General features: G+C 34.0%; 1 protein-coding gene across 2 annotated transcripts in view; it reads left to right on the top strand.

Moving 5' to 3' along the window:
* Positions 1-14,368, top strand: part of TNKS (tankyrase) — a 227,584-nt gene that overhangs the window by 112,355 nt on the left and 100,861 nt on the right. The window contains 2 exon segments of one of the 2 annotated variants that reach the window (NM_001261281.1): positions 9,236-9,272; positions 10,019-10,094. In NM_001261281.1, coding sequence (NP_001248210.1) covers positions 9,236-9,272; positions 10,019-10,094 — 113 coding nt within the window. 2 annotated transcript variants of the gene reach the window in all.

Genomic DNA, 14,368 nt, shown 5'->3' with positions numbered 1-14,368 from the left:
GGTGGTGTTAGCTTGCAGTAGGTGACAACTCAGAACTTTCTTGTTCCTCTTGCTTTTTAGAAAGCTGCTTAGATTAACCTGTGATAAACATCAGACTTCATGGATACATAGCCTTGCTATGATGTAAGACACTGATGGTGATAGTTTTTCCAGGGTTAGGTTTTAGTTTATGTGTTATCCAGAACTTTATTGTAGAATTTGCCCATAAGAAATATTTACCATCATTTCTAAATATATATGGATGCCTATTACCCTGAACCTAAGATAGAAAATACTGTTGTTTTTTTAAATGCAGATAATATAACAAATGAGAAGCAAAGAATTAAAAGATGCGCAAATTAGTTCAGGTCAGATGAATTGCCCCTATATGAGGTAACGTTGGTATCTGCAGTGGTGAAGTTGTGGCAGTGCCATCGTAGTTCTCAGTAGTTAACTTTTTCTTGTTTTCTTATTCTTTTCTACAGGTGACATGAGAATTTTTCAGATTACAAAAAAGACATGGTTTGGCTATTTCTTAACAAAGTTAAACATATACTTACGATATAACCCAGCAACCCCACTGCTGGATATTTACCCAAGAAAAAAGAAGTTATTTGTCCATACAGAATACTCTCTGTGAATGTTTCCAGTAGCTTTATTCATAATCACCCAAAGTCGTTTGGAAACAACCCAAATGTCTGGCAGCTGGTAATCGGATAGACAAATTGAGATACATCCATATCATGGAATATAACTTAGCAATAACAAGGATCAAAGTACTGACATGTCCAACAACATGGACGAACCTGAAAAGCATTTATACTAAGTAAAAGATGGTAGAATCAAAAGTTTACGTATTCTATGATTCCATATACATGACATTCCGTAAAATAAAACTGTACAGACAGAAATCATATCTGTGGTTACCATGGAGGGGGATTGGAGTAGGCGATTGATTTCAGAGGACCGTGACAAAACTTTTTGGTGTGATAGAAATGTTTCCTGTCTTGAAGTGTAGTGGTCACAACAGCTGTATAAGTTTTTCAAAACCCACAGAACCATCTCAAAAGGTGAATTTAACTATGTAAATTATACTTCAAAAAATAAATAAGAAAAGACACAATTTAGTAGTGGTCACCCCTTATCTGCAGTTTCACTTTTCAAGGTTTCAGTGACCTGTGGTCAACTGCCTCTCAAAATATTAAGTGGAAAATTCCAGAAATAAACAATTTATAAGTTTTAAATGGCGTGCTGCTCTGAGTATAGTGATGAAATCTCACAGAGACCTGCTCTATTCTCCCCAAGGCATGAACCCTGCCTTTGTCCATGGATCCATGCTGTCTACACTCCCTGCCCGTTAGGCATTTAGTAGCCACTCAGTGATCAGATCAACATCCTGCTATTGCAGCACTTGTTTGCAAGTAATCCTTATTTTACCTCATAATGACCCAGAAGCACAAGAGTAGTGATATTGGCATATTGTTACGATTGTCCTGTTTTTAATTAGAGATATTCTTAATCTCTTACTATGCCTAGTTTATAAATTAAACTTTATAATGGGTATGTATTATGGGAAAAAACATATAGGTTAGGTACTGTCCTCAGTTTTAGGCATCCACTTACATAACGAGGGACCTTGGAATGTGTCCCCTGTGAATAAGGGGGGGGCTACTGTATATCTTCCATATATTACAAAACATCCCCCGTGGAGACTGGGGCTGTACTCTGTAACAGTAATAGTTTTGCAGTGAAATATATGACAGCTGTGTTGTGTAGCTGTGTACCCTGAATGGGTCAAGTTTTGCTGCCATCTGAGTTTTTAGAGCTTTTTGGGTTTCAGATTTGCAAATAAGGGAGTATGAATTGATGGCTATAGAAAAAGGACCACTGATACTGAACAAAATGTAAAAACTACTGCCAAATTGTTTTGGATCAAATAGGGAATTTACTTTTCCAAATCACTTTTTATGGAGCAGACACTGTGTGATAGGGAAAAAAAAAAAACAAAACCCACACACAAAAAACAAACTAATATCCTACTTCCCGCAGCCCCTGGCTGCCATTAACACAGACAGTTGATGACTTAAGTAATAGTGGATGTCCTGAGCTCCTAGACCGAATACATAGCGTCATAACCTGCCTTGCTTAGAGAGAGTTCCCTCCCTCCTTCCATCTTCCTTTCCTCCCTTTTTGTCTTCTTTTTAATATATCAAAAACTTCTTTCATGTGTACTGTGGTCACAAAGGTTTTTTTCTTTTAAAGTACCAGCACACTTTGCAGAAAGTCTCACTGGTTAACAGCTTCTAGAGGAACACCTCTTTTGACTTTTAATGTTCAATTTAAAGAATGTATCTGATAATACCATCTTTTTGGGGGCCTATATGTATTTATTGACACACATATTGATGGCTACGATTGATACCACATCAGAAACAAGTACAAATGATTGGAAACCCTGCTAAGTATCAGGAAGTGGGATGTGTATCTTAGATGTTACTTGGACTAAGAGAGGTCATATTACTGCCTCCTGCATAAAGCTTTTACAAAACTTTTATTATATGAGTGTTATATTGTGTTTTTGAAATGTTTTAGGACATTGGTTGAGGTTTTTGTGTTGACATTTAATGTATTACAATTTTTATGACATAAAAATAATATAAATTTTATGACGTAATTTATGACATAGGATAATGGAGTTGTATTTGCGGACTTTTACCTTTTGGATTTTTTTTTTTTTTTTTTTTTTTTTGAGCAGGAGTCTCGCTCTGTTGCCCACGCTGGAGCGCTGTGGCGCGATCTCAGCTCACTGCAACCTCCGCCTCCCGGGTTTAAGAAATTCTGTGTCTCAGCCTTCCGAATAACTGGGATTACAGGGGCGTGTCACCACGCCCAGCTAATTTTTTTGTATTTTTAGTAGAGATGAGGTTTTACCAACCATCTTGGCCAGGCTGGTCTTGAACTCCTGACCTCGTGATCCACCCTTCTTGGCCTCCAAAGTGCTGGGATTATAGGCGTGAACCACTGCGCCCGGCCTGGAATTTTTTTTCACAGCCGCTATGCAGGGGTTGGGGGGTTCATTTCCATTTTCCTAAAGAATTGGAAGGCTTCTCAATTAATAACTTCTTAGTTTATCTCTAGTTCCATGCCTTGGTGAGCTTTTTTTCTTTTTAAAAATGTTGTAACAAGTCTATAAAGATTAGAATTATTGAAAAAGTAACTTTCTTTTGAAGGAGCTGGTTTTAAATTACCTTCTAGTTAAAGCATTACCAAAAGTTTAGAATTGTTAACCAAGTAGATAGTACAGGTTGGGTAGAATCATTTAACTGCTTGCTCTACAATTTTCAGGTGCTACTTTTTATAACAGTTTAGTAGAGTGTTTTTTCTCAGATAACTTTGTTTTGTTTTAAGTCTGTTTAAAGCAACATTAAAATCATCTTTGAAAAACTTCTTACCAATACTGAGAATCAAATACAGGATGGAAATTGAAGAGTTGAAACTTTAGAAATCATTTAACCTGTTCATTTTCCAGATGACAATAAAATGAAGGCTCCCTGAAGCATGAAGTGATTTACCCAAGGCCACACATATAAACCAGTGGCAGAGCTAGAACTCATTCTAGATCTGTTATTCAGTCCGGCATATTTTTTTTTTTCACGTTTCGTGGTAATGAAGTAGTTTTTTGGTGTTCAGTAAGAAGAAAAAAAAAAAAAAGCTTATGTTTTGGTAGTGATAATTTTAAGAGTAAAGAATATGGAAAATGGTTATTAGGGTAAAAGATAACTTCTTATAAGCTCATTAAAAACAGTGCAGAGTTTTATGGTCCAATAAAAGTTTCAGCTCTTCAGGCGAATGGTCTCTCTGCAGTGTTCAGTATGGAGGTACTAGCTGGTTACCTGTGCCTACCGAATACCCGAAATATGGCTAGTGTGACTGATGAACAGAATTTTTATTTTTATATAATTTTAATGGATTTAAATGTAAGTGACGAGGGGAGTGGCTAAAATATTGGACAATGTAGAGATTATGTTGGTACTAAGCAGAGTTGATGTTAGCTAGTTTAAAAGGTCAAGGTTCTAGGAGACAAGGAAAGGATCTCTGCCAGGAAAATACTCTGTTCAAACTTAGAATTTAAGGACCGCAAACAACTGTGTTTAGAATGGATTTTCAGTGTTTAGATTGGCCATGATTGTAGACTTAATTGGTGGTATGGACTTTGAAGCCCGTATCATAATGAGTAGAAAGATTTGATAGAATTAAAAAGTACGAAGAAGGCTGTGATAACTTTGTAATTTACCCCCAGTTGTTCTGAATATATTTTTGAAAGATCCTGGAGTAAAATAATACAGTTGTGTCTGGGGCCCATGTTTATATTAGCAGAATATCAGTCTGTCTGAATATTGCTTTGAGAGGGAGACCTAACTCTAATTCTTGATATTAGATTACTTCCTGGTGCTTTAGCTCAGTTCCTTCCACAGCCACATAGCTGGTTTTTAATTTTCAAATCTACTAGTGAAAACATGATGGAATATGTCACCTAAATTAATATTTTATTCTTCATATAGGTTGTCAGTTTAGCTACAGGAATCAATTCATCTGTTAATTTGCTGGTACCTTGATGAGAAAACATCTGTATCAGAGTTATCAATTCATGGTACTACTTAGCACTCTGTAACATAGGAGTCCCTACATTAATCTGATAATTGAGATTCTTGACTTTACATACTGCTTTACATACTGCTTCCCTTGAGATGCCTGATAAGTTCAGGAATTAAGGTATGCTATGGGAAATGCAAAATGGATTGATCGTTGGAATAGACCCCAGTGAATTTTCTTTATTCTTGAAATTCCCTTGGCCCAATAGCCTTTGCTTGCAAGCTCATCTGTAAATTCTTATTTATACAGATGAGCTTGTTATATTGGCTTGTTACATTGATGTGTTTAACCTATTTAAAGCTGATAATTGTCATTGTTTTTTAAGTTGTTTGATTGTTATTACTATTTGTTACTCTCTCCTTTTGCTTACATGGCTTTTTCCAGAGGTCAGATTTGTTAGTTTGTGCTCACATTTGAGCCTAGTGCAGGGCCTGACAGGTAATGGATAATACTTAGTGAAACCTAAGACAATCTGTTTAACTTCCTGGGCACCAGTTTCAGATGATCCCTTAGGAGAGTGGTTCTGAAATTGGGGGTGAGGTGACACGGAGAAAGGGTGACTTTCAAATGATATTCTTCTACTTTTATATAATGCAAAGTGTTACTGATAGATTTGAATACCATGCATAATGATTGAAAGAGAAAAGTCAGAATTTTTTCTTTTTTTTTTTTGGCGACGGAGTTTCGCTCTCGTTGCCCGGGCTGGAGTGCAATGGTGCGATCTCAGCTCACTGCAACCTCTGCATTTCGGGTTCAAGAGATTCTCCTGCCTCAGCCTCCCAAGTAGCTGGATTTACAGGCATCCACCACCATGCCCAGCTAATTTTTTGTAATTTTAGTAGAGATGGGGTTTCACCATGTTGACCAGGCTGGTCTCGAACTCCTGACCTCAGGTGATCCACCCACCTTGGCCTCCCAGTGTGTTGGGATTGCCACTGTGCCTGGCCCATAATTCTTTTTTAGCCTCTCGCTGCTTTAAGAATTTGTGGTTCCATGTTCATAATCTTTCCATGCTATTCCATCTCAACAAAACCAAATGACTTATTTTTATATAACTAAGTCTACCTTCATCCTGTCAGTTTCTGACGGGGCAAAAGCAGTTAAAATGTTAAAATTGAGATAAGTCAGTAATCATGACTTCTTCTTATTAAGTTTTCTTCATTTTTACTCAAAAAGTAATTTTGCCTTTACACTAAGTGAAAGAGAAGCTATTTCTAACTACTCCAGAGAAATAAAAAGAGGAGTTTATTTTTCGGCTTCATTTTAATAACATAGCTCTCTTAACACATCAGCCTCATATTTCTGTGTGTGTGTTTCTTTGCTTCTTTCATATCATTACTTATTTTACCAGTAAAAACAATTTAGACTTTGGAAAGTAAACTTTTTGGCTTACTTTTAAAAATTCCATTTACTTTTATTCTAATAAAAAATGTTTTAAACCATCTATTTTCTTCGTTCCTGGCTGCTATTATCTTGACTATAATTGCCTAGTTTCCTTTCTGGCTGATCTATTGCTAGTCTTTATCTGGATGTTATTAAAGAATATAAATGCTCCATAGAGCACCATAGTCTCAGCCAGAATATTTTCAGATTCTCAGCTAAAATGAAACAGAACTGGTGCTTTGGCTGTTAAGTAAGTAGCTCAGATTTGTTATCAGAGAGTGTGAGGGGCTCTAAATTCATTACGTTAGCTGTTCCTGCGAGCGAGCATTTGAAAAATCGCTTCAGCTGTTTATGGATTGTGGTCCTCGGGCACCAGATAGTGGATGCTAGAATGTATTGCAGAAAAGCTGATTAAAGTACTAGGATCTCCAGCAGGAAGAGTAGAAAGTCATTTGTAATACCCGTGTCTGACTCTGTTGCATGCACTTATATATTTCCTTTTGAAAGCTTTGGTTTATTATCAGCTCATCCAGGAAGGAATAACATTTTTGCAAAAATGTGCCTTTTGGTGAAAACATCAATAAACTATGCTTGATGAGAAGTTTATGTAGGGAGACTGATTTGAAATTTGAGGTTCCCAAATACTTTGCAGTTTTATTACCTCACTTATTGGAGTCATGTTTCACTATGACTTAAATTTCAATAGTAGCTACTTTTAAGTTCACAGTTTTAATGTGTTTTTACTGTATATCAGTTTTACTGTATATCAGTATATAAAGTATATATACTTTAAAATGTAGACTGTCCAAATTTACTTGTTTTTTTTTTCTTTTCTCTTCTTTACTTTCTTTTTTTTTTTTTTTCTTTTTTTGCCCACCTTCCTCTCTAACAAAAGTTTAGTGAAGCACATTATGGAAGTATTTTATGTAATCACAAAACTTGCAGAATTTTAAGTATACTTTGCACTCCCCTTGTTAAAATATTGCAGTATTTTCTCATTACTTTCAAAGTAAAGTTCAAACTTCTTAGCTCAGAGAGACATTCATGATGTTTCCATTTCTTCTCTGTCTCGTCCATACCCACTCGCCTGCGAGTGTCCTTTGCTTCAGGTACACAGAGCTGCTTACAACCATTCCCCTTCTCCTTTCTTTCACTGTGGTAGCTTCCTTCTCCCTGACCCTGCTTCACCTGAGGATTGCCTGTCCTTCCTTCAAAACTGCTCAAGTTTCCCCTCTTCCAGGAAGACTTCCTTGACCCCCAACTGCCCTTCCAATCATTAATCCCATTTAGACTGGCTAGTAAGCTCTCTAGCATTTCATCAGATTTCTTTATACTCTACTGTAATCTGTCTGTCTCCTTTAATAGAATAATATTCCCTGAGGTCAGAGACGACAGTGTCTTTCACTTTAAAACCCGGCATACAGGCCTGCTGAACAAATGCAACTCGACAAAATTAATACGTTTTATAGATACATTGTGTAATTTGATTTACTTTGATCCTGGTTCTGTAGACATTTGGGGGCATGGGTTATGCCATTTTCCTCACAAGGAGTTTTTTAAGTTGACTCTCTAACTTCCATATTGCTACCTAAAATGTTTAACAAAGGTAGGTCTTGGGCTTTGGGAAGGCAGGAACTTAATTGGATGGAGGATATAATGAAATGACCTTTACTTTGTCAGTTGGCCAAAAAATCTGAAATACAATTTATGGGAAATTAGAAAGACCAACTCTATGACCATGAAATCATATATTCTAGCTTATATTCTTAAACTTATAACTTTATTGATATACGAAGTTCCTTTAAGAGAAAATAGGTATTTAACAACTTTTTACTTTGAAAATACCTGGTTATAGTTTCAGATTTTAACCTAGTCTTAATCCAGGAGGCAAGACAAAGTTAAAGCTAAAGAATATTTGCTAATAATGGGTTGTAGCATTTAAGTATATACTTGGTAGCCTTAAGGTGTCTTTGTAATATTTGCATCAATATTCTGCATTCTTAAGCAAAACAAACAAAATGCGAAGTCCGTACTTACACATAAGATTTTTAAAAAGTTACTTAATCTTATTTTGTAATAGAATAACATTTTCATTTAGTCTGACGTTTTATTCTATGTGCACTTAGTATTTGCTTTCATATAATTATTTGCTAAGATACTTTTTATAATTATTTCTTTAGTGATGTAGCAAACTAAGTAAGTGTATTATAGCTGAATCATAGTCCTGGCTGTTCTTTTTATTTATTGAAGGAACAAACGCTGTATTATTAACATTCTTTGTCCTTCAATTGAGCTTGCAAAAAAAATTTGTTAGATCTTGAATACCCTAAGAAATTTATTATGGATGATTTTTAATTATATTTCTATTTTCATCATTTGATATATTTTAAAAATCCATTGTGATAAAACAGAATGGGGAAAAATTACCCATGTCGCAGTAGTTAGATATCTGCTCATTCTTGAAGACCCCAACCTCCTTTTAAAAAATATTTTTAAGATTTATTATGTGTTCAAATTGGTATTGAATTTATATGAAGTGTTAAGATTACAGCATGTTAGGATATTATTGTCGTTTCAAAATGTATTCACTGTTTTGGTTTTTGGAGCGCTGCCTCCAAGAGGTTCATGGCATTTGGTACGTAGTTCACGTATTTCTGGTCTACAGACCTTCCCTATCGAGTCAAAGGCTACATGGTTCTGATATTTGCATTTTCTACTGCTATAAAGCTCAACAATAGTAATTAATGGTTTTTTTTTTAACTTTCCGTGTCATTACCAATAAAACTTCAGTTTTGAGAAGACTAGTAATTTGTACCTTTAAAGAGCCACATTCTTTTGCTTTTGTCTCAAAATGTATTATGCTTCACAAGTATACTGTGACAGCCTGAATAGAAAAGGGGGGAGGGGACATTGTCTTCAGCTGGCATGCTGTTATCAGAGGGAATGTGTTTCTGGACACGAGATTTAGCATTCATTGGTTGTCTGAAGAAAGCTATTTCATCTGAGGATTGGACAAGAAGCTGCGTCAATTTGCTGCCCGTCTCCAAGGCACTGGTGATGCTGCCTTCACAAGCTGGCTAACGTCACGGCTCCATCACCCAGCGGGGTGTGGACTCTCTTTTTCTGTTCTTCTCTATTTAATTCTCTATTTGCTGCCTACTGCATTTCTTAATCTGTCTTCTGCCAAATGCTAACAGCATGATATTTTGCAATCATCTAGGTGAATACAAGAAAGACGAACTCCTAGAAGCTGCTAGGTAAGTGATTCCATTCATTTTAAGTGTGTATAATGCATTAAGGAAGAGAAGGAGGAGGGCAGGTGGAGGACTATAAAAAATATAACGTTATTGTCTTGCTTGGATTTTATGCAATTATGCAGATACTAAATCTTTATATACTTTATTTTGCATGATTAGTATATATAATAAAATCTTTTCATATGGTGATGATTATAAGATTAATTTTATTTGGAACATTTCTTAAGGTACCTGCAAACCTTAGTTGCCCAGCTTTTCCAATGATATTCTTGGAGTATTTAAATACCTATATCTTCATTTTCTTCTGAAGATTTTTCTAGTAAAGCTTGAATGAAGAGCAAAAAGTAAATGTTAAAATCCTCATCTATTTTTTTGTTGTTGTTCTTGGTCGTTTATAATTTAATTGATTAGCTCTTTACAGCATTTTGTATGTATTTTTTAACTCCAATGTTTTAGTCCATTTATCAGAATAAAGTTTGTTTGTAATTAAGAAGATGACTTAATGTAGATAAATAAAACAAAAATGTAGAAAACTACATTATTTAAGATATACCACTATAGAGTAATTAACAGATATTAATTAGAAATGTAGTAATTGAACTGAATATTGCAAAAGAGATTTCTTGTGATCCATGTAAAAGAAATCAAAGCAAACCCATATTTTACTCTCATGTGAAAAAATTATGCATAAATATTCATAAGAAGCTTTGTAATTTTATAGGAATTGACTTACTACCTTTTTATAGGAGTGGTAATGAAGAAAAACTAATGGCTTTACTGACTCCTCTAAATGTGAATTGCCATGCAAGTGATGGGCGAAAGGTAAGTTATTTTAAATACAATCCTCTTTAATTGCCTTGCAACAAAATTTTGTGAAAGTGGCATATATATATAAGCATGTATACCTACATGGCTTTATTTTAACTAGCATCTTTTCACTGTAAATGAAATGCTGCTATATCTGTTATTGGCAGTTGTGACACATTCATAGAACTGGTGAAGCATGCATCTTAAGTAAGCCTTTTCTCTTAAATGTCAGACACTGCAAGTTATTTGTTACATGAAACTGCAGCTTTGTCGGTGATTAAAATTACAGCATATGCTCTTTTCTGGGTATGATAATGGAAACTGGAAATATGTGTGTCCTGTTTACCCATCTTTGTTAAGACATTTGTGTTTTTGATTTCTTATTTGGCAGAAGAAGATTTGTTTGCTAGATACCAACACTTTTTCCATTAAAGCTGAGAAATTGCTGTTAATGATTTTTTTACATCTATACAGTTCTGCTCTTTTATTATTATTTGTATTGGCTAAGTTTTAATTGTGGAATATTGAAAGAAAATAGATTAAAACAGAGAGGAATATTCTATATTAATATACAGTTGCCATAAATGCAAGGTAATATATAAAATATACAGCTGGCAGCTTCATTACCTACTTTGTATTCTTGCTGAAGATAGACTGAAATGTAATCCGTTATGGCTTTAGTAATTGTAAAGTTTTGCAGTGATTAGACTTTGAAAACCAATGCACTCTATACCATAAAGTTGGTTTTTTTTAATGAGAGTTAATTTTTTAATGTTAACTAAAAACCTAAAATATTTTTAAAGATGCATTACATATATTGAGGAAAATTATATGTCTGATATTTAAAGAATGAATTCTTTTAAAATTATCTACAGTGAAAATATTATGGCAAATATCAGGATGGATGGTACGCCTTAGAAATAATGAACTATTTTGCTTTTAAAAAATTACTTTTCTGTGAGTGATAATTTTGCAGATCAAATTTTTGCATGCTTCCCCACTTTTTCTCTATTTTAATAAAATCCAAAAATAGTGGCAAGGAATCGAGTCCCTCAGAATATAATTTATGTTAATTTGTTTTTGTAGATAGCTCATATATTGTTATATGTCCCAGTGAGTATTTTGTTTCTCTGGGTAATTTGGGGAGAGACTTCTACTTTCATAGAAGGTTAAATTACACATATCAAGCTATAAACTAGCAAAGATTTACTCAGCACTGTTACTTACTCTTGGGAAGTGTTTTAAAATGGTAACTGTTCATTTTTCCTTCAGTTTTGAAGTTGCTTTAGGGAATTTAACACTCTTGTGTGCACTTTAAACTCCAGATTTTATTTGGATTCTCCAGGTAGATAAAGTGATTTCTATCACTGTGTAGAAAAGGGCCTTCTCATCTGTGGTTAAATGCAGCTGTTTTTGAGACAGAGCTTGTTTCGCCCGGCCTACGTCAGTTTTCTATAACCATTTTAATACTACAGAATTTATGTGAGAGTACTACAGCAGAAGCTGATTTCTGTCACGGCTTCGTTCTCCCTTCCTTACCGTTCTACTTTGACAGCCACATTCCTAGTGCAGTAAATCATAATAATTAAGGAACATGATCCCTGATACTTTAACAAATTATCTCTTCTCCCTGCTTTATCTCCTACACGAGTGTATAGAACTCATTTATTTTTCCTTTTCTTTAAAGGAGAATATACTTCCTTTAACTACAACCAATGTATTCCTCATCCAAATTCCTGTGGTTCCTTTTCTATATGATTCTATGGCATTCAGAGTTCCTTAAAGTTCATAAATATCTTTTTCTCTTACTCCTCTATTAGCTCTCCTTGTATTTTCTACCAGGACCAAGGCTGGCACTTTGCGTATAGCAGAAGCTTAGAATACAATTCTGTTGTTCCTTGATAAACATAATTTTATCCTCTGAGTGCGAAAAACATCTACCCTTTGCCATTTAGAAAATTAAATCAGAAGTATGTGAATGCGAGATTTTATGTTTTTTGTTATTATTAATATTATTCTATTAATTTCTTTTTGGGTACTGATAACATGAGGGAGAACTGTATATTTTATAATGTGTAGAATATTTTTAAGAACATACCTCAAGCATTATTATTGTACCAAAGGATTCCTAAAATATAAATAATGCAATAATGTTCCAAAATGTACTTATACTTTTTTAGATTTTCAGTTTTTTCAAATTAAATTAGATAGAAAAAGAAAATTAAGCATTTATTTTATGGTTTTAGTGCTGTGCGTATAACAAATAATTAACAATTGCTCATCTGTGTGATTTGAATTGAATAATTCCTGTTTAGATATTATTCTCATTTATGGCACAGAGTAATTCTTATTAAATGTACCAGTTGCAGTAAAGCCACAAGGTATTAAATGTTCTGGGTGCTAGTGGAGATTGGGACAAGATCCCTTAGTTATTCCAATTTGTTTTATTTTCTTCCTGTTGTTATCAAGAAAACAGGTAGTCAAATCTAGCTGCTAAAATTACAAGTATCTGTCTTAGTAGATATGTAATCCTTTTTTAGAACATTTACATGTGTTTATTTAGAATTAGAAAGTCAGATTGTATATTAATGAGAGGCTAAAGGTACCTTTTCACATATAGTAAGTCAGGCATATAAAGTTTATTTCCTGAATTTCATTTTAGAACACAGTGTAGAACCAAATCCTTTTTTAGAAGTTTCCTAAATTACTGTATTATTGCTTGACTGAGCCCTTTTCTGTCTTAGTTTTTACTACAGTTCCTGGTTTGTAAATTTAAAAAGCCCATGAAAATGTTAATTTTGAAGTGTTTTTGGAAAAGAAATGTCTCTTATACAGTGGTTAGTAGGTGGGGAATTTGCCTAGAGATATGTGGGGGTTTGAGACTTTAGGTTTTTTTTTTGATGTAATATGTGGGCTTATACAATGAGAGTGTAAATTTTAAGTACTCTTAATGCTATGCTGTGACTTGATGATTATCTAATTAGGTAATATGTGAGAAGTTAATATTTTATTTCCCAAAGACAATTGTTTTCCTAACCTTTAGAATTCCGAAAATTATAAAACATCAATAAGGTTTTATACAGTTTATATCGTTACTATGCTTTTATTTTACACATAAATCAAAATTGCTTCTTGGCTACACTAGAAATTTTATTGACTTTTTTTTTTTCCCCTAAAAAAAGGCAGAAATTTTTTTTGTTCTAAAATGCTACCTTTTGTTGTTGCTCTAAAATGATACTTGTATACAATTATATACATGTTATAATGATGGCCACTTTTAGAAACATACGGACATTGATATTATTTAGTCATCTTCTACCTTCCGCCCAGTATGATTAGTCATGACAGTCCACAATTCATTATTGCCATTAGGTGAACCAGAACCTTAAGATAGGTTGTTCCCTTTCTAGAATTCTTTATTCCTATATTTTCAAACTTGGATTTTTTTGACCTTTAATCTCCCTTTACAGTGTTTTATATCAGTATCAGATGTTTTAGTAGCTATTATCCCATGTTCTGGCCTTGTTTGCTATCTAAATTTAAGGTGGTAATATTCTCTTATTTTCCAGTGTTAATTTTCATAAATATACCTTTTGTAATAAATGAAAATAAATATTTGAATAAAATTAGTCCAGCAGTCAACTCTTTTGAGAGTTCTTTGTGGTTCCTTTCTGTGTTCCTTCTGTGTTCCTTTTCTAACTGTCTTTATTCCCTTCCAAAATAAATGTCCTAAATTTATTCATTCCTCATCTTATCAGGCAATAGGCAAGGGTTAGGGACCACTGCACATATTCCCAAATAGAAATAATATATCTTTGAATATATCTACTCTGCCTGCCATTGCTATTATTATATGTCACCAAATAATTGAAAGTAACTAATATTTGATAGGTGCTTTTAAAATAACATCTCCAATGTAATTTTGAGTATTTCAGGTTTCCCTCTGTCCACCAACACTTAATACCTACCATGTGTAGGTGACTGTGCTTAGTGCCATGGGAGATAACCCTATGGTTGATGGTACTGGTTAACAAGGAGCTTAGACATTGGTAGAATGATTAAGACATTATGGAAGACATTGAAGCTGATGCACTAAAATGATACAATATTCCTTTTGCTGTGATACAGTTATAAAGTGCTGATTTAAGGTGAGAATGTTTTTTCCTGGCCCTTTTATTTTTAAGGCTTTAGTATTTAGTATACCCTTCTGTAAGAAACCACAAATTTAGATGAACAGGTAATTGGAGGAACATGATTTTAATTCAGAAAACTTAAGGATTTCTTTAAAT

The sequence above is a fragment of the Macaca mulatta genome, chromosome 8, assembly GCF_049350105.2.
Source record: "Macaca mulatta isolate MMU2019108-1 chromosome 8, T2T-MMU8v2.0, whole genome shotgun sequence".
Taxonomy (NCBI): domain Eukaryota; kingdom Metazoa; phylum Chordata; class Mammalia; order Primates; family Cercopithecidae; genus Macaca; species Macaca mulatta.
Note: the sequence above shows the minus strand (reverse complement) of the source record. Positions and strands in the feature narration are given on the sequence as shown.